Here is a 23,608-nt window from a genome sequence, read left to right as displayed (position 1 = left end):
GCTTTCTGTCTTCAGCCTTGAACTATACAAACATCCTTTAGAGGCTGGCGATGAGGCCCAGACAGCAGAGTGCATAACACAGAGACCAGGCAGAGTGGAGCACGCCTGTGTCAGCACTCTGAGGGACAAGTCTTTTCACATTTGAAAGAAAATTCAAAGGGAAGGCAAAGCTAGCTGCCCATAGGAGAGATGCTGTTTGAGTTAGGCTGACATGGAGATCAGTCACACTGGGGACGTGTGTATGTGTGTGTGTGGTGGGGGGTGGAGTGGGTGGAGCAAGGCCCTCTCTTTCCTCAGTACAGAAGAGAAAGGGAGGGAATAAAGAAGAGCTGGAGGGGGTGGGGAGATCCCAACACTCCTGAGGTCAAGGCAGGTGGGTTTCTGCGAGTTCTAGACCAGCCTGATCTACAAAGTAAGACCCTGTCTCAAACCAAGAGAGCTGGTTGCGGTGGCACACACAGGTAGGTTATGCTGGAGAGGAGAGACGGGAGGGTAAATTGGAGGTCAGGCTGATGGACTACACATTTTTAAGAAAGGAATATTCATAGTGGAGGTGGAACTTCTGCCATTCTTTCCACGGGGCAAGCACAAGCTCCAGATAGGCCGAGAGTCCCGGTGACTGCACCCTCTGCCCCGGGGGCCTTCCAGCTGCTTCAGGCTGTGCCCGCAGTCCTTTGAATGTTTGCCCCTTCTGTAGCCCTGCACTCCTTGCGTCCCCTAATAAATCTATATGATAGTCCTTTCCTCAACCAGGCTATATGACTCTGCGACTTCATGATTAGATCCGATCACTTCTGCTGCCCACCTGTGCCACAGATCGAGGCTAGACCTTTCTCTAAGTGTTCTTGCCATCTTGGCGGAGCTGGGCTCTCCCTTAAAGTCCTTCAAGATCGCGCCTTGCAGCCATCAGTCTTGCACTTGCTCAGCTAAGAATGTTAATTCCCTCCCTTCCACCGTATCCTACACCGGTTAGCCAATAATACAGAAGACTCGGGATTCGAACTCGAAATCTCCAGAGCTGCCCACCCAGCGAAACACCAGGCTCGATCAAAGAAACAATGCGCACGCGCCTTTTCTGCGCAATGGACTCCCTCGCCCACTCCGTAATCCGCGCGTGCGTGTTGAAACCAGCCACTTTCAATCACGCATGCTCAATGTAGAGCGCACGTTTGGTTCGCTTGCTGCGGCGCATGCGCCGAGCCAGCAGCGCGGGCCCTGACTTGGGCTGTGTACTGTGTCTTTCTCTTCTTCCTCCTCTGGAGCTTCCGGGACACCAAGGCCTGTTCCGGAATAGCCGGCACCAGCTTTTTCTGCCTCTCTCTCTCTCGCTTGTGACCTTCCGGCGCCATTTACCGGACAGGTGGCTGTGGAGGACCTTCCCCGCCCACGCTGCACTCCGTCACTCAGAGCGCGCGCCGCGACCCAGGAACTAATCGGCAGCTGCCTTAGGTAAGGGGGACCGCGCGAGTCTGCGAGAGGCGGTGCGCCGACGGGGCGGGGCTTGAGGGGTGGGGCGTATTCAAGCCCCGCCCCCGCTCTGCCGTTGAAAAGTCGCTGGGCGTCTGGCCATTGGGAGAAGGAACCTAAAGGTCTCGGTTTAGTGGCGCCGTTAGTTGGAGGTACAAATACATTAATGGAAACTAAAGTATCCCGCTGGAGGAACACATTAATGGAAATTATAGTCACTGTAAAGTGTCCCTGTAGCGCTAGTACGATCCTCCTAATAGCGTCATGAGGAAATTGTTGGATATACTCCCATAGAAGCCGACACACACGTAGCAACTTGTCAATTCTGGAAGATTCTCCAGGAGAGGCGCTTGAGATCTGAGATGTTAGAGAGGTGGGAAGACAGCTCAGACTGTGAAGTGCTTGTTTGCAACCATGAAGACCCGAGTTTGATCCCCAGCAGCCACATAAAGAGGGAGCGTGGGGTTGGGGGATTTAACTCAGGTAGAGCACTTGCCCTAGCAAGTGCAAGGCCCTGTTGGTCCCCAGCTCCGAAAAAAAAAAAAAAAAAAAAAAAAAAAAAAAAAAAAAGAGAGGAGCGTGGTGGCCGGATCTTGTGATCCTAGTGCTGGGTAGGCAAACAGGCAGAGGTGCAGAGGGCCTTGGCCAGCCAGTGTAGCCTAATAGACTCCAGGTTCCATTCGTATTAGACCAGATACCCTGTCTGAAAAACAAAGTGGGGCTGGCGGCATGGCTTTATCAGGTGCCACCACAAGGCCAAAGAATTGATTTCCATCCCTGGAACCTACAGGATGGAAGGAGAAAATGGTCTCTCAGAAGTTGTTACATGACTTCCACAAACTTTGTGCATGCTTCCACACAGGCATGTGTGTGCAGGTGTCACACACACAAAGAAGCCCAGGAAGCTCCTACCCCAAGAATATGCAGATTAGACTTCATTTCTGTGAGGTCACTGTAAGAGCCCTGTAAGTAAACAATTACACCAGCTTAGTAGTTCGTGGAAAGCTCTCCCCAAGAACTCTGGAAACAGCATTACAGGTCCCAGAGTGCAGGTAGATGGTGTCTTAGGTTCTGGATGGTTCCCCACAAGAGCTGTTAGGGAGACTGAAATACTGATTCCAGAGCAACGTGCGAGTGGACACTTCACTTACCTGAAAGAGGGGTGGTCACAGTGAACAGACACTTCGGTGTGAGGACAGGATCCCCATGGGAGCAGGGAATCGGACTCTGAAGCACTGGGGAGGTCGTCAGGATAATAGGGGAGCAGACAGTTAATTGCAGAGGAGAATGGAGTGCCAGTCTGTGGGGAGAGGGCCTTAGACAGTAAACAGTCATTTAAGACCTGACTCATTCCAGCAAGCATCTGTTAGCAGGCCCTTGCCCTCCTTGGTCAGTCCATTTGTGGCTGGGGAGAGGTCACTCGGGCTGAGAGGAGCTAGACAAGCCCCCACATGGCTAGCAAAAGTGCCTCGTCCATCAGTTCTAGCGTTTCTCAGCAGCCCGCTGATGTCATTGAGGCCTGAGGTGGACATGGGGAGGGGTTTGAGGGAACACAATGAGAGGGACAGATGCTGGGTTTGTAGGTCCTAAGGGCCACACAGTCGCCACCTCTACTGCTTCTGCTGTTCACAGAAGGCAGCCATAGCTACTCTGTCACTCTGGGGCCAGGTTCCAACGAGAGCTTGCGTGTGGAACTGGGGAAGACCGCAGATTTGGTCTGCAGGCCACAGTTTGCCAGCCTGACCTTTGGAACCAGAGCAGGCAGCCCATAGGGTCCTGTGGGCATGAGCACCCAGGGCTGTCCCTAGAGCACATTCTGTTGTAAAGACCCCAGGACACCGGTCCCAGGGGCCTGGAAACAGATAACACAGTGGTGGAGAGTAGGTCGCATGGTCCTACAGTCCAGAACATGTTGAGGACTAGACAGTGGAGAGATGTATGTCCAGAGGAAGGGAGGGCTGACCAGCTGGAGCAGAAGGGAAGTCCATGGGAACCTAGTGGGACCAGGTGGGTGAAAGGGCCCGTGGGTCTCAGCCCCACCACCGTCCCCACACATGAATGGGTGATCAAGAGTCCTTCCACTGGGGACTTGTGAGAAAAGGACTCGTCGCCTTTGGGGAAGGAGACTGTCCCAGTTCTGTGTGACTGTGCTCCTGTAAGTTGTATTCCCGTTGGAGCATTTCAATAGTGGCAAATAGTTTTGGTCCCAAAAAAGAGACATAGGTTTCTTTCTCACTGGCTTCAGGGTGGGCTGCCAGCACCTGTGTCGTCTTTTACCGTGATTTCCATTAAGTTGCCTTGAAGGTCAGGGTAGCTGCCTAAAACCCTTTTAGCCAAGAGGAGGAAGAGGCAAAAGACATGGACCTGCTTCTGTAAAGGGAAGTTTCTGAATGCTCCCAAGACACCCTTCTGTTGCCACACCATTTGCCACAACACCTAATTGCAAAAGAAGCTGAGTCGTGTGTTCTGGACGCTCAGCCTCACCAGAATGGGAGAAGTCGGCATATTTAGGAGGCCACTGGCGGCCAGCTGTCGCCTTACCACACCGCTTCAGTCGGGGCTGTTTGTTCTGTGTGTGTCTATGTGTGTGGTTCCATGCACGCGCATGCAGTACCCAAGGAAGCCAGAAGAGGGCAGCGGGTCCCTAGAGCCAGAGTTAGAGATGCTGGTGGGCTGTCCAGTGTGGATGCTGGAACTAGGACTTGGGCCTTCTGCGAGAGCGGTATACACTCTCTCGGGGCTGAGCCATCTCTCCAGCCTCTGGTTTGTTTGTGGGTTTTGGTTTTGTTGTTTTTAAGAGTAGTCAGGTGGGTGTGATGAGTACAGGTATCTGGAGGCCAGAGCATTGGTTACTTTGTGTGTGGAATCAGCCCATTTTCTCCTACTATGGATTCCAGGGATTGAACTTAGGTTGTCAGTCTTGCGGGCAAGCACCTTTACCCACTGGGCTCAGAGCTTCCTTTCACAAGGAGGAACCTTCATGCTGTCGTGAGCCCCATGGAGAGGGCGGATTCCCTTCGCACCAAAGTCTCCTTGTCCTTCCAGGCGACCATGTCGGAGTCTGGGCACAGTCAGCCTGGGCTCTACGGGATAGAGCGGCGGCGGAGGTGGAAGGAGCCAGGCTCCAGTGGCCCCCAGAATCTTTCTGGGCCTGGCGGTCGGGAAAGAGACTACATTGCCCCCTGGGAAAGAGAGAGACGGGTGAGTGATCCCAAAGATGGCGTGCAGGATTCCAGTGGCTCCAGTTTGAGCCCCCGCCACAAGCTCATGTCCAGGGGCAGTGGACATGTCAGGAGCGGAGGGAGGGAGGGAGAATAAAGGGCCCGTTCTGATGGCGTAGCCTCCGAAGACCTGTGGCCAGTGAGGCTGCAGCAGGAAGGAGAACCAAGAGGAGGTGGGCTCGGACCCCACAGGCTCTGACGGGGCTTGGGCTCTGACAGAGAGGATCTGCACTGGAGGCTAGAGACAGCCTCCATTTTAAAGAGTCGCATGCCACCATCAGCAGTACCTAGCATCATGTGCCCCTGCTTCTCAGAGTGCTTCCCGGTCCTTCGCAGGCACCCTGGGACCCTGTGGGCTCTGTATCACGCACAGCTCTCGGGGTAATGTCCTGGTCTTCCCACAGCTCGTCAGCTGTAATCCCTGAAGAAGCCGCTGTGAATTCATCTGCAAGCCTTTTTACACCCGCCTTATATCTGTCTGTAACCTCTTCCTGCAGTTCTGCCGTGTGTGTGTGTGTGTGTGTGTGTGTGTGTGTGTGTGTGTGTGTCCCTGCCTCATGAGCACACTGTCACCCCCACCCTCAGCCTCTATCCTGCGGTTGTTCTCCCAGAACTGTCCTTGCCAAAGCACTTTGGGTAATCCTGGGGTTCTGCTGAGCCTGTGAGCCAGTAAATTGTCGGGGTTTAAGGAGATACAGTCCAGCGAGAATCCACAGTAACCTTAGGCAGAAGCAGCCTAAAGCTTGGATCTTGCCCCTCTAGACTAGGGGTGGTCCAGAGGCAAGAGGAAGGAGTCCATTAGCCTGTGAGAGCAGGGCAGGGCCAAGGCTTGACAACCAGGATAGCAAAGCATCTGCCATGTGTCAGCTGTCCTACTGGACAATAAATACACAGGCGGTTCCCCGCTGTCCTATACTAATCCTGTGAGGTGGAGCTCCTGCCCCACCCCCACAGTTGAACAGATAGGAGTGGGTTACCAGTTACTTAGGTTAGGTCTTACTTGGATTACCAGTAAGAATATGTTCCCACCCCAGCTGCCAAGCTCCAAGTCCTCACTGCTTCGCATGAGCCTGGTACAGCAGAGGAAGCTGTTGGGAGTGGTAAGGAAGTCAGTCTAGAGTCAGGTTCTGTATACGGGTTAGCCTCAAGGAGTGGTAGGTACCAGCACCTGGGTATGTAGGCATACATTTTTGTAGCCTACTTTTAATAGGTGTTAACCTCTCCTCTAGCCCATACCACCCAGCAGAGGTGTAGAAGAGAAAAGTTAAAAGTTATTAGGATATGGGGCAAGTGGACCTGTTCAGTAATAGTTCTTTGGGGGCGAGTTCAGTCCTCTCGGTCAGCAGTTCAGTCCTGTAGCAAACACCAAATACGAATCAGCAGCCACAGACCTGTTTTCGAGGCAGGCAGATACACATGAACCAGCAGCTGTAGTTCAATCCTGAAGAAACTGCAAGGCTGACTAACTGGCCTGGGGTGAGGCCACGGAAGTGACAAGCTGCTGCAGGAACCTCAAGAGCATGAGGTTCTCTCAGTGGTGGAGGTGTTACCACAAGAGGAGCGCAACAACACAGTGTAAGGCGAATCAGTACATGTGCGTCTTCAGCGAAGAATAGCAAGGTGGATAAACCGAAGCAATGCTCAGTGCCCGTCTCCCACCATCTGTGGGGTCATGTTTATACTCCTTCACCACAGATCCTTCCACATCTTTGCTGTATCAAAATCCCTTCACCTGGGTCTGCCTCAGGAAAGCAGTCTTTAGCAAGACATCATGCCACCAGTCCTTTGTCCCAGCACAACCTCATTGACATAACTGACTTTCCAAACAACCCAGAAGTTTCCCCTGCTGGGTAGGGTGGGGAGGCACCATGGAGGCTCTCTGGAGCAACACCGGCATTCCCTCTCCTCAGGATGGCAGCGAAGACCCCAGCACCAACGTCATGCAGAAAACCCCCATCATCCTCTCAAAGCCTCCAGCTGAGCGGGTGAGCATCGAGAACCTCGGGAGGGAGGCGGGAGGTGGGGGTGATAGGAGGGCTCCCCAGTGCCGACAACCTTCTTGTACCCACAGTCAAAGCAGCCACCACCTAGTACAGCCCCAGCTGCACCGCCAGCCCCAGCCCCGCTGGAGAAACCCATTGTGCTCATGAAGCCACGTGAGGAGGGGAAGGGGCCTGTGGCTGCAACAGGGGCTTCCACCCCCGAAGGTACTGCCCCACCACCCCCCACGGCCCCTGCACCACCGAAAGGAGAGAAGGAGGGGCAGAGACCCACACAGCCCGTGTACCAGATTCAGAACCGGGGCATGGGCACTGCTGCCCCAACTGCCATGGACCGTGAGTGGACCCCACAAGGTGGGCAGGGACCAGCTCCTGTCTCACAGAGACCCTCACTGTCCTGTCTCCTCTCTCCATCCAGCTGTGGTGGGCCAGGCTAAGCTCCTACCCCCAGAGCGCATGAAGCACAGCATCAAGCTGGTAGACGACCAAATGAACTGGTGTGACAGCGCCATTGAGGTACCTACCGCCTCCCCAGGGCCCGCACCTCGGTCCACCGCCTCCCCAGGTCCCGCACCTCGGTCCACAGCCTCCCCAGGGCCCGCACCTCGGTCCACAGCCTCCCCAGGGCCCGCACCTCTGTCCACAGCCTCCCCAGGGCCCGCACCTCTGTCCGCAGCCTCCCCAGGTCCCGCACCTCTGTCCGCAGCCTCCCCAGGTCCCGCACCTCGGTCCACAGCCTCCCCAGGGCCCGCACCTCGGTCCATACCCATCCAGAACAGCCCTAAGGCCCTGAGAGAAGTTCCCATCAGTCGGGCCTGAACTTCACCTAACTTAGAGGGCTGGTAGTCGGAAGTCATGGTCTGTTGACAGTGTGGAGGGGCCGAGCACTGAGCCAGGCCTTGTGCATGCTAGGCAAGTTCTCTGTTCTTGAGCTCCAGCCCCAGCCTGTTTTTTACTCTTGGTTCAGAAGCAGGGTTTTACTAGGTTGCCTGGACTGACCCTTGAGTTGTCTGTCCTCTGCCTCAGCCTCCTAAAGAGCTTGATGGCAGGCCTGTGACACCAGGGCAGGTTGAAACCCGATTGCTCTGACATCTCTTGGTAGACACCCCTGCTGCCTTATACCCCAGAACTCCTGTGCCTTTGCACACCAGAGGAAGGTCCTGACCCTGCTCCCATACTCCTATGTCCAACCCTGCGCTGTCCTCATGGTACCAAGCAGAGGCTCCTTCCCAGCAGCCCTTGCTCTAGTTAGAGCCTCACATTGGTAGGCCTGAGCCTCTGCTCTGGTGCTTTCCCACAGCTGCGCGCACTCTGGAAGGACTGCCCCTCCCACCCCCTTAGCCAGAGCCTGTTAGTGCTGCACACCAGAGCTGTGTGTTACCTGGCCCTGCCTGCTTGCTTCACAGTGACCCTTTCTGCAGTGATAAAGTGGCTTGTTTGAACTATCTAGTGTGGCAGCCTCAGTGCACAGGGCTACTGAACAAGCCCTTGACATTGTAACCCCCTAGGGCTGAAGACAGAATTGTCAGTTTTGTTTCAGTTTAATGAAGTGAAATAGCCACATGCAATCAGGCTACCACAGTGAACACCCAGTCTTGGGTAGTTTGACTTTAAGGTACAGAGGCTCATTAAACCCTGGCCCTGGGCCAGATGTCTTTATTCTGAGTCCCTCTGGTGATTCTGGATAACTGCCAGCAAATCAGTCGGCTTTTGGAAGAGGCTCCTCTGCCCCCTGGTGGTAAAGATCAGCAGAGCTGGTGGCCTGGAGGCAAAGGTCGCAGGTGTTTATAGACGGGCTCCAGACGTAGCCCCTTGCTCTGATCTGCTGCCACTTGTCCTCTGCCTTGAGCAGGGGGCCTGACTTGGGCCGTCCTGCCTGCCTGCCTCTCCTCTCCTTCCCAAGTAACTGGTTCTCAGCCCTCCCTGCTCCTGTCGTTTCTGCCTGGCCCCTGTAGGTCGGTGTGGCCCTGTGCAGTCAGGCTGTGTGACTACAGACACGGGAGGCTCTCCTCGCTCAGCTTCCCTGACTCTAGGCTGTGGGTCCTTACATGTGAACCTGCCACTTTGTCCAGATGAAGGGACAGGGACTGACCCAGTGGGTGGGTGAGCCCGCTAAAGGGTCCTGGCTGCCCTGTCAGGCTGTGAGGCTCATGTTCCCCATTGCCCCCCAGTACCTGCTGGATCAGACGGACGTGTTAGTGGTCGGTGTCTTAGGCCTCCAGGGGACAGGCAAGTCCATGGTCATGTCACTGCTGTCAGCAAACACTCCAGAGGAAGACCAGAGGTGAGGGGCACTGGGAGGGCTGGAGGAGGCTGGGGGAGCAGGGGAAGGTGACCACCCATGGGGAAGACCAGCTGGGTATCGGAACTGCAGGGGTTCCAAGTGGCTTCCCCTCCCTGGCCTCACCTTCACAGATAGGGAAAGTGTGGGCTAGCTGAGCCTAGCTCCCAGCCAGGAAGGGGAACAAAGTCACTAAGGCTTTTGAAAGATGGCGGCTGCCGCAGGCCTAGTGCCAGATCTCCTCGAGCTGACCTCGGGCAAGTCAGCTCATCTGCTGTCCAAGTGCAACACCCAATGCGTTTGGGTGGTGTGCGTGCGTGCGTGCGTGCGTGCGTGTGTGTGTGCGTGTGTGCGTGTGCGTACTACTGTGTGCTTGGTGCCCAGGAAAAGGCTTCAGATCTGAACTGCTGTTACAGATGGTCGTGAGCCTCCATTTGGGTACTGGAAGTTGTACCTGGGTCCTCTGGAAAAGCAGCCAATGTTCTCAACTCCTGAGCCGTCTGTCCAGCCCCTCAGTGGAGTTTAAAAGGGTGGCGCAGCTGGCACAGGGCCCAAGAGTTAAGAAGGTGCCTCATGATCTGGGAGATCTGGGGGAGCGGACCCTGCACTAGCCCCTGTCCTCCTGTGTTTCTGTGTGCGGGGAAGGATTAGGTATGAGGTGCCTGGCCTGTGCGTGGGTCTTCAGTGGGGGAGGTGTGATGAGGTAAATGGTGGGGTTAGACTCAGGAGAGGTTAGGAAGGAGGACCCGAGCTACATCCTGACCTGGGCAGAGCCGTGCTGTCAGACAGCGAAGCCTGGCCCTCCTAGAGTTAAGCTCTCCAGATACAAGTGGGGCAAGTGACCCCTGTCACATGTAGGGCACATTAACTAAGCCCTGCACCCCTACCCACAGGGTGACGTGGCACACAGCCTAAGTCACATAGGCCCCATCTCTCCCTGTCGTGCGCACACGGTCACACACATGTCTACCAGGCTCTCCCTACCATCTCTTAAAGGCCGACTCAGCTCAGTGCCTCTCTCTGGACCCTCCTCTCTCCCCCACACAACTGAGCAGAGAAGGGGACTAGAGGAACTGGAAAAGACCAAAGGAAGACTCAAATTGTGGGGCGAGGTGGGGTGGGGTATGCCTTAGGGTTACTATTGCTGTGATGAACCGTGACCAAGAGCAAGTTGGGGAGGAAAGGGTTTATTTCACTTCCACTTCCACATCATAGCTCATCATCGAAGGAAGTCAGGGCAGGAACTCAAACAGAGCCAGAACCTGGAGGCAGGAGCTGACTCACAGACATCTCTATGGTGGGTGCTGCCTATGGCTGCCTTCCCCGGCCTGCTCAGCCTGCTTTCTTATAGCGCCCAGAGCCACCAGCCGTGGGAGGACCCACTCCATTTTGGATGGACCTGTATCCACAGTGGACTGGGCCCTGAAAATGCCTTACAGCAGCCGTTCTCCTGTGGGTCTCAACTGTTTCGGGGGCTGAACGACCTTTTTCACATGTTATGATTGATAACAGTAGCAAAATTGCAGTTATGAAATAGCAATAAAAGTAATTTTATGGTTGGGGTCACCACAATACGAGCTGTATTAGAGGGTCAGAGCATTAGGAAGGAAGAGAACCCCTGCCCGAAGGCTTGCCTGCAGCCTGATCGTGTGAGGCTTTTCCTTAATCGAGGGTCCCTCTCAGACGACTTTAGCTTTGTCAAGTTGACGTAAAAACAGCCATCACATTGAGCCCTTGTCAGCTTGACAACCAGCATCTCTGTTAACCACCACTGTTCCTTCTCAGCGACCCCCAAGTTACATTAACGTTAAAAGTCCCTCTCTCGTACAAACTGAAAGACGTTAAAAGTTAAGTCCCTTTAAAATATCCATCTCTTTAAAAACTCCAAAATCTCTTAAAAGTTCAGAACCTCAACTGTGAGCTCCTGCAAAAATCAAAATTAAGTTAAATACTTTCTTACTTCAAGAGGGAAGAACCAGGGCACAGTCACAGTCACAGTCAGACGAACACCAGCAGGATGAATAATGATGCGGGGGATTCACTCGCCATCTCTGGGCTCCTCCAAAGGCCTGAGCCACTTCTCCAGTGCTGCCCTCTGCCGCACACACAGTGACGTCCAGGCTCTGGCTGGCTCCACTGCTGCTGCTGCTGCTGCTCTGTGGTCGTCCCATGGCACTCACTGAGTCTGCTGCAGTGGGGCTGCACTTTACCCATAGCCTCTCACAGGCTCTCCTCATGGCACCAAGCCTCAAGTCCTTTGCATGAGCCCTTCAGTCCTGGGCCTTCAACTGCCACTGAGGCTGCACCTTCACCAGTGGCCTCTCCCGGCCTCTCACAGGGCTAAGCCTCAGCTGTTCTTCATGACCCCTTCATGCCCTCAGTGCCAGCACCACCTGGGTGAGCCTTACGCTGCCAAGTTTGACACCGGTGCAAGGTACAACCTCTGCTACCTCTGGAGCACACTTCAGTGTGCTGATTCTCGGAAGTTTTTCCTGGAAGATCTCACCTCAGTGATTCTGGTCTCTTCTTAGTCACGGCTAGTTTCTCAGCTCTAGCCGACCAGCATCCGCTGTCCCTAAGCCAAGGTTTCGCTTCAGTGGTGCAGGTCTCCTGTTATCTTAGCTGGTCTTCAGCCCCCGCTGACCAGAGCCACAGAATCTTAATTCAAAACCAAATAATGGCCCCCATAGAGCCTTCCCACTTTCCTCTGACACTTCCCAGCCAGGCCTCCATCCTCTGCACTGTTAACTTTCTTATCTTTCTAGATCCCACACAACAGCCCACTGAGGCTCCATGAAGTTGAGAGAAAATATTTAATCTCAGTTAGGGGCTTGTAACCTGCCTTTGATCGTTCAGTTCCCAGATAAAAGGCAAACACTTTTATTATTTACAATAAGCCTTTATCAGCACTAAAGCTAGGCAGATAACCACCCTCTGTGCTAGTAAAATCTATTTCCTATCGATGACCCCGAGTTATTACTGTGTTTCACCTGGGCTGCTCTTAACTCCAATTGGCCAGCCCTTAGGGCCGTGCTGCCTTGACTCCTAACCCGCAGATTGCGTCTCCTACCTTCCTCTTTGTCTCTCCTTGTAGACTCCTCCAGCCCCAAGCCTGGGAACCCCAAGCCCTGTCCACCTCAGTTCTGCCCATCTGTAGGCATCTTTATTCACCAGTCAGGGATAACTTGTGGGCAAGGTCACATAGGTCATTTGGGTCTGTGCTAGACTCGCTTGCCCCTATGGCAACCAGGCCTTGGGGACCTGCACTTAGCATCACAATACATAGCTGGGGACCGAACCCAGGGCCTTGCGCTTGCTAGGCAAGCGCTCTACCACTGAGCTAAATCCCCAACCGGTTCTGGCTCTCTTAGCTCCTGGAGGACTCACCTGATTTACAACTGCCTCCCTCACTGCATTCGCAGCCCCTGCTCCCATATTCCCTCCCTGGACGGATGTCAAGACCCACTGGGCCAGTCTCTGCCTTCCCTCTTCAGCAAATGTGTACTGAATTCTCAGGGCCTGCGTCCCAGCCCCTGTCCTTGGTGCTGGGTTACACACTACGCATGACTGCCTTAGCCTGCCTTGGGGGACTGTTTTCTGGGAAGTTTGTAAAGAGAATCCATCTGGCACGGTGGAGCTGTTTGGCTTGCTGAAGGATGGTAACAGCCAGGCATGTGGTGCAGGCCTGTGGTCCCAGATTTCAGGAGGTGGAAGCAGGAGGATCAGGCATTTGAGGTCATCCTCAGCTACGTAAGTGAGTTCAGCCACATAGTGAGTTCAGGGTCATCCTCAGCCACATGTGAGTTCAAGGACAGTGTGAGTTACGAGCAAACAGGAAGGGGAGTCAGCCCAGTGATAGAGCACTTGCCTAGGTAGCTGCCCGGAGAGGGACTATGGTCTCAGTTGTGGTACTGTGAGAAAAGGTGGGGAGATGAGGCCGTGCCCCTCCTGTAGTCCTGTACACAGCAGCACAGAGATGCTTTCCATCCAATATCTCTTCCTCACCTCCCTGCTTCCTACACCCCAACCGCAACTCCTACCTGTGCTCCGTGAAGAGAGGTCTCCGTACCTCTGCCAGCTGGCGCCCCTGTCTCGGCCTGGCCTGTTCTTGCCTCTTACCCCAGCTTTGCCCTTTGTGCTGCCCTTGCCACAACCCGTAACAGCCCTGCTGTGTGTCCTTCTGTCCTCTCACCCACATGTCCTTCCCGACACAGCACCGCTGTTTCCCTCCGTACAGCAGAGCCCCATCCCATCCCATTCCTCCTTCCTCGTAGGCCCGGGGTGCCACAGTTAGTGAGCTAGGCAGACGTGAGCTGGGGAACAAACCCAGCGAGAGAGAAGGAAGTCTTGGAGCAGTGGCTCTGGCTCCTTTGATGCTCTGTCCTGGGGTCTGCCCAGTGGCAGCAGGGGCAGGGGCTTCTGCAGTGTTCGCTGAGTAGAGGACACTTGCTCCACGCAGGCATCTTCAGGACAGGATGCGGTAAGAGCCCCCTCTATTCCACCCCATCCCACCCCTACCACCTCTGCCGAGGCCGGTCCTGTCATCCTGACTTCAGACTGAAAGCAGCAAATGCTGTCCCGGCTCCACTAACAGGAAGCACAGGGCGGAGGTGCTTCTCTGCTATGCCCTGTGCTTGGTGATTGACAAGAGCAGTGGCTTTGATGGTCTGAGGGCTTTCGTGTATGTCAGCCTCACAGCAGCCTCAGGCCTTGGGGCACAGAATCAAATGGGTCCAACCTTCAGTCTACAGGCCACATGTAACCCAGGATGGCTATGGACACAGCCCCACACAAGGTGTTAAATAACTTAAACCACTTTCCAGTTTTGTAGCTGAAATATGTAATTCTCTGTTTTAATTTTTTTTTTTTTTTGGTTCTTTTTTTCGGAGCTGGGGACCGAACCCAGGGCCTTGTGCTTCCTAGGCAAGCGCTCTACCACTGAGCTAAATCCCCAACCCCTGTTTTAATTTTTTTTAAAGATTTATTTATTTTATTTATGCTAGTACACTGTGGTTCTCTTCAGACACACCAGTAGAGGGCATCGGATCCCATTATAGATGGTTGTGAGCCACTATGGTTGCTGAGCATTGAACTCAGGACTTCTGCAAGAGCAGTCAGTGCTCTTAACCAGTGAGCCATCTCTCCTGCCCTGAATTTTTATTTTATTTACACGTGTAGGTGGCCATGAGGCCAAAGAAGGGAAGGGGATGCCCTGTTGCCAGAGGCGAAGTTGGTCGTGAACCACCTCACCTGGGTGCTGGGAATGAAGCCCAGGTCCTCTAGAACAGCAGGACACTCCTAACCACGGACCCAGCTCTCTAGCCTAAGTGCACAGTCCTGAGCTTTGTAGATGGCGACATTGGTGTCACAGACCAAAGGTCAGGCATACTTGGTTGGCTTCTATCATTGCTTCCATTAAAAAAAAAAAAAATGAGACGAGGTCTTCATGGGTAGCCCTGGCTAGCCTGGAACTCACGTGTAGACCGGGCTGGCCTCATAGAGATTGACCGGCCCTTGCTTCCTGAGTTCTGGGATTAATGATACATGCCATAGTGCCTGGCTATTTTTATTATTTTTTTACAACGTAGTCTCACTGTGTGGCTGGGCTAGCCTAGAACTCGCAGAAGTCGGCTTGCCTGGACCTCCTGGCACTGGGATTAAAGATGAACACCACGACTCTGCCCTCATCTTCTCCATTTTACAAATAGCAAACAGGCAGGAGGGCTTAAGGGCCAGGAGGACAGAGTGGAGCTCTGCAGTCTCTGCCTGTGAACACTGGAGTCTGCTGTCTCCCTTAGCTGGACTGAATGTACCTGTGTGTTGGAGTGAAGTTGTGTGGTAACAAACATGTCGTCATCCCCCATCATAACCACAGATGGGAGGCCTGGGGCTGGCAGAGTCTCCGCTCCAATGTCCACTTCTCGGGTTATCCTCTGGGCATGAGAGGAGAGGAGCCAGGAAGCTCAAGCAGCCCTCGTTTTTCCCCTCACAGGGCGTACGTCTTCCGGGCTCAGAGTGCGGAGATGAAGGAACGAGGGGGCAACCAGACCAGCGGCATTGACTTCTTCATTACCCAAGAGCGGATTGTCTTCCTAGACACGCAGGTGCCGGCCCCAGCCCCTCTCCCTGGCCCTTTGCACCCTCCTGTCAGAGTGTGGCCTCCTCCGTTCACCTCTGCACTGTGGCCGGAAGGATCGATCGGTCTCTAAGCAGCGTGCCTTCAGGGGTGGCCTGGGTCTGTGTGGGTCCAGATCCTGAACTTCAGTCTCATCAGCTCTGGACCTAAAGTTAAGCTCTTCCCCCTGGCCTCCTCATCTGACAGCGGCCTGCATGTGGGCTCTGCCTCTTGGGAGCTCTGGGGAGTCACTGGAGTGGTCCAGCACAGTGCTCAGCCAACACCCAGGGCGAGGTTCTTGCTCAGGCTTGACCTGCCATGGAAACCTGAGCAGCTCTCCTCAGCGCCTCAGCCTGGAGTCAGGCTCTGTGCTGCAGCCTTCGGGCTGCCATCCTCACCCTCGTGAGGACTCAGCAGGGCCTCGCTCTATCTCAGTCTGTTCTCTTGACTTGAAACTGTCTTTGACCTGTGTGGTCTTGGTCAGGTCCTTTTCTATTTCTGCCCCTGAGTTTTAGAAAAGGGGAGTCACCCTGCCTCCCTGCGTGCCAGGGAGGTTCCGAGAGTAAAGTCTTAGCCGTAGCGTAAGCCTGAGGGTGACCTGAGCTGGATGCTTGTGGCTGTCAGTACTGGGGTCCGAGAACAGTCTCTGTGCTTTTGCCTATTTGCCTGGCCCGTGCCTCCCTTCTGAGGACTCTTGTGGTTCATGCTTCTGGGACATTTCCAGCCTCTGGTGCCACTGATGTCACCTCCCTTGTAGTGTGACTGGCTGCTGCGTCTCCCCCACTCCCTGCGCCCAGCCCATTGTTGGTTCGCTCTTGGCAGAGCAGGGTTCTGATGACAGTGGAAATCTGCCGTCTGAGGAGGGCCTGATGCAGGAATTCAAGGACCTGCACACAAGCCGGGCCAGGTCAGAGGCCAGACTGACAGCACCTTCCAGAACAACTCGCACATTGCTGAGAGCCAGTGAGACTGTCAGACTGAGTTTGCAGGTTGACTGTGACTTTAAGGAACATTCAGAACCACTGGTTCTCTAACATGCACTGACGTAATTTGTAAATCCACACCAAGTTTCACACTAATCATTTTTTTGACCTAAGTAATTATTTCAGCAAAGCTTTGGAAACACATGAGACAGCCAACAAAGAGTCGTTGAGGGGACGGGGCTCATTCAAGCTGCGAGAATTTACCAGGAGCTGCCTTGGGCACCAGGCCCTTGAGAACAGCAAGGCTTGACTCAGAAACTCCTGGAAAGACGCGTCTGCTTTGGAGTGCAGTGGTTAGCTCCTCTTGCTGCCAGCCCTGCACTAGTTAGAAGTGGCCTGCCTTGCCCAGGCAGGGTTTGCCTATGCTCTCAGAACTTACTCCATGGTAACCTCCCTCCCTCCCTCCCTCCCTCCCTCATCGTTCATATCTTGCAGCCCATCCTCAGCCCGTCCATCTTGGACCACCTCATCAATAACGACCGCAAACTGCCTCCGGAGTATAACCTCCCTCACACCTATGTGGAAATGCAGGTGAGGGGCTAAGAGAGCCTGCCTGCCAGAGGCTGGGCGGTGGGGAAGGGGCAGCTCTGGCTGAGGTGCAGACCCAGCCTGAGGCGGTCAGACTGCTTCCCACCTGGCCACATTTAGGGCTGGCCAGTAAGGAAACAGGCCACAGTGCTGCACACAGAAAGAAGCTAAGTGTGCCACAGCCCTCCCTGCTGGCCCTGCAGCTGTGTCCCCGCTCCCACAGTCCCTGCAGATAGCTGCCTTCCTCTTCACGGTCTGCCACGTGGTGATCGTCGTGCAGGATTGGTTCACGGACCTCAGTCTGTACAGGTGAGTGCTGAGGACGCAGCCTCAGGCCAGGACCTCACCGTCCCACTCAGCAGCCTACGGTAGATCCTCCCCACCAAAGTCCTCTGCTGTCTTCTCCCCGATGGGCACTAGGCAATGGTTGTGGCAGGGATGGCTGCTTCCCCATGGCTGTGCAATGGAGCTCCCTCCCTAGTCCTCCGCAGCCTCCATCCAGTGCAGTAGGGCAGAGCTTCAGACAAGCTTAGGAGGGGTCTCATAGCTTCCCACCCCTCCTGGGAGGGGAGCCGGTGGTCAGCAGGCCAAGCCACGGTGGTCTTTTGCCAGCGGGCCAGCTAAAGTCATGAAGATGGCAGTTTTATGTGGAGGAAAGGCCTGTGCAGCACCCCTGCAAAGCACACACCCCCTTCACAGGCCTCACCTCACTCAGAGTAGAGGGGATGCCCTTTCTGTGCTGCCGGGATAGGGCTCCACACCATCAGGAAGGACACCCGGGCATCTGGCTAGCCATGCAGTAGCCATGCAGCTCAATCACACGACGCTCCTCCTCATGCTCTTGTCCCTGGCCGGAAGTGCTTTGTTTGCAGATCCTCTCTGATGCCCAACCTCAGGCCTTCCCTCTTCTTCCCAGCCCCCACCATGGCACCTTGCCACTCTGCAGGGACACCACAGGTCTGATGGCCTCCCTCGGTGCAGGATCCCAGCCTACATGCAGTCTGACCTAGGCTGGTGCAGAGTACACGGGGCCAGGCTTCTTCAGTCCTTGGAGCCTTGGTCTCCACCAGCTGTGTCTGCAGCAGGCATGTGTGCTGTGCTAATTTCTTACCCAGTAAGCCTGTATAAAAACACACAACCATATACCAATATATACGATATATATTATATTTATACTCTACACGCCTAGCCTGGGCAGGTCTATCACTATCCTAACTTAGTCCCAAGCTATGAGACCCCTTGGCACTTGTAGCTCCTCTAAGCCATCTCGTTCGGCTCCATCCTCCTGTCGCCTCTTCCTGTGTCTTTCTCCCTCCGCCAGTCCCACCTTTCCCCTCCACTGCCCAATCATCGATCAGCTCTAGCATTTATTTGACCAATCAGGATGGGGAGGTCACCTGAGTCTGTGGTCTACTTCTTGTTGGGGGGTGGGCAGCTCTTCTTGAGGAAGCAGAATTAATATCAAAGTACAAACAGCACCATGGCAACCTGCAACATTTCCCCTCCCTTTTTGTCTAATTAAAAGGCCCTTTTCCCTCAGATATAAATTGAGCACAATCCTTACAGTTAGTAAATGGTAAAATATAATACACACTTAGCACCCAGTCTGTCATATTTGTCAGTTTAGATAGAGTGCTCTAGTATCTGTCCCACCTTAGAGTCTCAATTCTGTAACTGAGTTCCGTTCTGGTTTTAGTTTGCATCACCATCTGAAAACCACCCTTTCAAATCCATATCCTATCTCAATGCTAAACAACTTGTTTGCTTGTGAGACTATAACTAGTATTCAATCCTGTCAGAAACTCAAAGTGAATTAAATATTACCTGAAAACGTAAGAAGCACAAAATATAGCTTCTAAAACTTAAACAGTTGTGGAGACAGCTGACCGCCTGGACAGCCCCCTGATTTCTTGTGACATGGGAACATCGGTCTTCAGCGTTGTGGCCCAGGACCACCTGACAGACCCAGCAGTGGAGTAGGAATGGGAAGGACTAGCTCACCCGCTCACCCGTGTCGGCAGAGCTTAGCAGTCGCCTGTCCCACATCTGTTTGTCCTCCTTGGACTGTATTTTGTCTGCAGATGAAATAGGCAGTTCCTGCCCAGTGGCTGTCTTGCCACAATAACAACCTCAGCTGGAGGTAAAGATGCTCAGTTCCCCTTTGAACCGTGAAGGGGATACCGTCAGGAGCGGACACGTCTCGTGGTCAAACGATCCTTAATAATGAACTAACATGAAATGTCACATTGTGCGGATTCTGACGGTTTTGAAGACTCTCTGTAAAGTATGTCTGAACTGTTAAACCCTAACTACCCTGGCCAGTTCTGTTTCATTGTTACATTGGAAACACTGTATCACCATTGAATCAGAATGCGACATAGATGGGTTTGTTACCGGCCCCCACCTGTGTTACTCATCCTCACACACAGTCGTAGGAGCAGCCGCAGAAGGCCTGGGTCACAGCCTCGTATCCCTAAATGACTTGCCCTTGGATATCCACCTCCAGATGGGGCTGCATGGTGGGTCTCCCCAACAGCAGAAACCGTCTTGCTAGGATTGTAGCCCCATGCGAGTGATTCAGTTCTGGAGCTTCCCCTGCTCGCCCATTCGTACAAGTAAATTAAAGCCGCCCATGCCAAGCACTGGGCGCACAGGTGGGAAGAAGGCAGAGCAGGCGGCTTCTGTGGGATTTGTGTTCTGTGGGGCCCATGGTCTGCAGGTGGCCCTCGCCACTGTGGGTAAACACTTAGGCGAATGCCCGAACACTTAGCCGTCTCGTTTTCCATTAGATAACAGGTTTGTTTTATTTACTGCTACACACTTGGAAAATAGCACGAAGTGAAAATACGTCCACATAAAGACCTGTGCACAGGTATTTATAGCACCTTTGTTCATAACGGCGCCGGAAGCCGCCAGCACGCCTGCGAGTGGCTGAATGGATGAAGTGGGTCCATCCTGACAATGGAGTTACTTAGCACTGGAGAGAAAGGAACTGTCGGGCTATGAAAGGGGTGGAGGAGCCTTAAATGCATATTGTTAAGAAGCCAGTGTGGAAGGCTGCAGAGTGTGCGAGTGCAGTCATGTGACAGTGTGGAGGAGGCAAAGCCCGGGGGCAGGGCAGGGATGGGAGTAGGCAGGGTAGGGACTGACCACAGGGGACCCCACCCGGCCCCGCTGTGCTGCAGTCCTCTTGCCCACATCCTCTTGCCCACATGCATCTCCTCCACTGTAGTGTCTGCACAGAGGTCACCGAGCTGACCCCGCGTGCAGGGAGGACTGGGTGACTGAGGTGATGGCACATCAGTCTGCTGGGTGCACACGGAGGAACATGGCGCACTGCTCTCCTCTGTGAACCTAAAACTGGTCAGAAAGTGGTTTTGGGGTTTGTTGGTTGGTTTTATGCTTGGTTTGTTGGGCTTTGTTTTTTTTTGTTGTTGTGAGGACTGGTTTCTGCATAGAGCATACTGGCTTCAAACCCCAAGTGGCTGGAACTACAGACACGTGCTGATACACACACACACACACACACACACACACCTGCACACACACACACCCAAAGATGGTACAGGTGTCCAGGGGCTGTTATAACTCTGAAGTTGCATGTGCAGGGCTGTGGCTCTCATCAGAATCTCAAGGGGAGTCCTCCTCAGGATGTAGGAGGGGGCGGGCATGCCTGATGTCAGCCCCTCACTCCAAACCCACAGGTTCCTGCAAACAGCAGAGATGGTGAAGCCATCGACTCCGTCCCCCAGCCATGAGTCCAGCAGCACAGCAGGCTCGGATGAGGGCACGGAGTACTACCCGCACCTCGGTGAGAGCCGCTCTGGGGCCAGAGCAATGGGCAAGAGAGACCTGGGGAGCGCTTTGATATTGGGAAAGGGGACAGAAAGGGTTAGCTGGGCCTTCCTCTCTGACCCACACTGCTTCTGTGTCCTGGGCATCCCAGGGCTGCAGAAACAAGCCCTGGGTTGATATGGGTACCCCATGACCTGCTCACCCTCCAGTCCTGTGTCCTGCCTCTCTCTGCATGCTCTGCCCTCCCTGATGCTGCTTGTCGAGCATTGTGCTCCTGCACACACATGCGCGCACACACACATGCACACACCCTGGTCTCTCTACCTCAGGTCGCTGCACTATGCCCTTTGAGTCTGTCTCCTGTAATGTCCTTGACCACACAGCTGTCTCCGTCTGTCTTTCCATCAGACTAGGGATGCTAGATGAAGAAATCAGGTCTGGCTTGTGTCTGGGTCCCCAGCATTGCCCTGTTCACAAACACTGAGTGGCCTGAACTAGTGGGGACCTGGTGAGGCCAAGCTGTCTGTCTCACTGCTGCACCCTCCCACCCAGTCTTCCTGCAGAACAAGGCACGTAGGGAGGACTTCTGTCCCCGGAAGTTACGTCAGATGCACCTGATGATTGACCAGCTTATGGCACATTCCCACCTGCGCTACAAGGGTGAGCGTCCCCAAGCTTCTCAGAGAGCACATGCCACTCCCCAGATGAGCCTTCCCGCCTGCCAGTCCCCAACCCCAGCCCACAGCTCAGGCTGCAGCTGAAGCATCTGCTTCTCAGGGACGCTGTCCATGCTGCAGTGCAACATCTTCCCAGGGCTGCCGCCCGACTTCCTGGACGCTGAGGTCAACTTGTTCCTGGTGCCCTTCATGGACAGTGAAGCTGAGAACGAGAACCCACCTCGAGCAGGTAGAGTTGCCCCAGGGGACATCTGGGTCATGGAGGGGACAACCTGCCCTGGGTTGGGGGAATTCTGCCTTGCCACTGGTACTGGGGTCTTTCTCAGGGCCATGTGTTTCAGTGCTAGAGAGGTTTGGGAAGAGCTGTTCTGAAGCAAAACTCTGAAATACCCACCCCGCTGTTCCAGGGCCTGGATCCAGCCCCCTCTTCTCCCTGCTGCCTGGGTACCGAGGTCACCCCAGCTTCCAGTCCCTGGTCAGCAAGCTCCGCAGCCAGGTGATGTCGATGGCTCGGCCACAGCTGTCGCACACAATCCTCACGGAGAAGAACTGGTGAGGTTCTTTGGAATGGGGTGCATTTGAGGCGCCCACTTAGTGCAACTTGGAAGGTTCTGTGGTGGGGGAACCTGAGTAAATTCCAGCTCTCCTGGCCTTGGTAACCTGTAGCACTTCTGCTGGGCCAGCAGGGGGCAGTTGTGTGTGACTAACCCAAGGGCCTCTCGGGCTTGATAGAGGGTTGGTTGTTGGTTTTTTGTTTTGTTTTGTTTTCTGGAAGATATTTAGGGCATGGTAGTTCATGTCTATAGTCCCAGCACTCCAGACTGAAGCAGGAGGATCATTGTGAGTTCAAAGCCCACTTGAGCTACATAGTGAGTTCAGACCAGTGTGGTATACAAAGTGAGATCCTGTCTCAAAAACAGATATTTAGGCTCAAAGGAAATGTCACATAGCAAAGTCACACACTGGCCACTCACCAGCTGGGAGAAAGATCAGTGAGCCTGGTTAAGCTTGGAGATTTATTCAAGGTCGCGAGTGCCCAACCCCACAGGTGCTGTGCTCGGCTCCTCCCTCCCTCCCTCCCCTTCCCCCTCCCTCCCCTCCCTCCCTCCCTCCCTTCCCCTCCCTCCCTCCCTCCCCTTCCCTCCTTCCTCCCCTCCCCCTCCCTCCCCTTCCTCCTCCCTCCCCTCCCTCCCTCCTCCTCCCTCCCTCCCTCCCGCCCGTCTGCTGGGGCACACTCTCCTACCCTACTGGAAGCCCCGCCCACTGTTGGCGGATCTGGATGGGAGAGGCATGGCCTGTGCAGCAGCCTCACTCCCTTACCTCTGCAATCTGCGGGGTTGGGAGCACGGGCAGACCCAATCGCAGACTCTAAGGACAGGGCTTCGGCACTGGCCATTGGCTGAGCCATTGGTTGAAGGCTCTGGGAAGCTCACTTGTGAGCTGGAATTTACTTGGGCCTTGGTTTCCCACTCTGACCCACAGGTTCCACTATGCTGCCAGAATCTGGGATGGGGTGAAGAAGTCCTCAGCCCTGGCAGAGTACAGCCGCCTGCTGGCCTGAGGCCGAGGGAGGAGCAGCATGCAGGGGACCTCCCTGTCCTGTGGGCTGTCCGGTGGACAGTGAGGGCACAGCCATCCTCCAGCAGGGGAGGAGAGTAACAGGCCTGGCAGAGGGATCAGGGATCGTGGCTTGGCTTCCCGCCAGAGGTGCGAGGTGTCTGAGGCCAGCCCCTCCCTCACATGGGGGCTGCTCACAGGGTGACCAAGAGATCCCACCCCCAGCCTGGTATGAGCAGCCTTTCCCAAATCTCCATAGAGACCAGCAGCAGGAGGAGTCAGCATGTCCCCAGGAAGCCTGACCCCACTGAGTCAGACTCCAGGCCTTCCCAGGGAAACGGTTGCGGCTGGAGAGCTTTTCACGGGCGAGGATCTGATGGTTCAAATAAACGTGGTCATAGGAGCCTGCTCTGGGGTTTGTTCTTTCTCGGACGGAGGGCAGCAGCTAATCCTGTCACTAGTGCCTGTCTTAGGCAGAAAAGGTAGAATTGTCAAGTGCGGTGACCTATAAGCCCATCAGGAGATGGAAACAGGAGGATCAAGAGTTCAAGGCCAGCTTCAGCCTCTCACATGAGACCCTGCCTAAATAAATAAGGCCATCCTGTAACGTGCTATGTTTACCCCTATCCCAGCCCCTTCTGTCTCCCTGACCCACTGACTTGATAACAGCTTCTGTCTCCCGGCCTTTAGACCCCTGCTCACTCACACAGTGGTTGGTCCTTCTCACTTCTGCCTCCCAAAACAGACCCCAGGTCAGCCTAGCTCGGTCCACACCACAGCCACCAGCCTGCCTGGCTACCCTTTGCCTCCCATCTCCTTGGAGGCATTGTCCTTCCTGTTCTGTTCCCATATAAGGGGCATCCAGGAGCCTCTTGAACAGGCATAGCTGAGGGGAGCAGTGGAGGGCAGGCTGGAAGTGGGGAGTCCATGCAGGTCTGCAGAGAGCAGAGCTCGGTTTGGGAGGTCCGAGACCCAAGGCACACC

At 54.6% G+C, this 23,608-nt stretch overlaps 1 protein-coding gene across 1 annotated transcript; it reads left to right on the top strand.

The window, feature by feature from the left end:
- The first annotated feature begins 1,190 nt into the window (after nucleotides 1-1,190).
- Nucleotides 1,191-23,032, top strand: Smg9 (SMG9 nonsense mediated mRNA decay factor). The gene is made up of 14 exons (XM_032894226.1): nucleotides 1,191-1,449; nucleotides 4,513-4,668; nucleotides 6,599-6,673; nucleotides 6,760-7,024; nucleotides 7,107-7,204; nucleotides 8,860-8,972; nucleotides 14,962-15,073; nucleotides 16,503-16,598; nucleotides 16,819-16,904; nucleotides 20,300-20,406; nucleotides 20,943-21,050; nucleotides 21,168-21,296; nucleotides 21,475-21,619; nucleotides 22,550-23,032. Exons 2-14 carry the CDS (start codon nucleotides 4,519-4,521, stop codon nucleotides 22,626-22,628), a joined length of 1,563 nt encoding a protein of 520 aa, XP_032750117.1. The 5' UTR covers nucleotides 1,191-1,449; nucleotides 4,513-4,518; the 3' UTR covers nucleotides 22,629-23,032.
- The last annotated feature ends 576 nt before the right edge of the window (nucleotides 23,033-23,608 follow it).

The sequence above is a fragment of the Rattus rattus genome, chromosome 2 (genome assembly GCF_011064425.1).
Source record: "Rattus rattus isolate New Zealand chromosome 2, Rrattus_CSIRO_v1, whole genome shotgun sequence".
NCBI lineage: Eukaryota > Metazoa > Chordata > Mammalia > Rodentia > Muridae > Rattus > Rattus rattus.
Note: the sequence above shows the minus strand (reverse complement) of the source record. Positions and strands in the feature narration are given on the sequence as shown.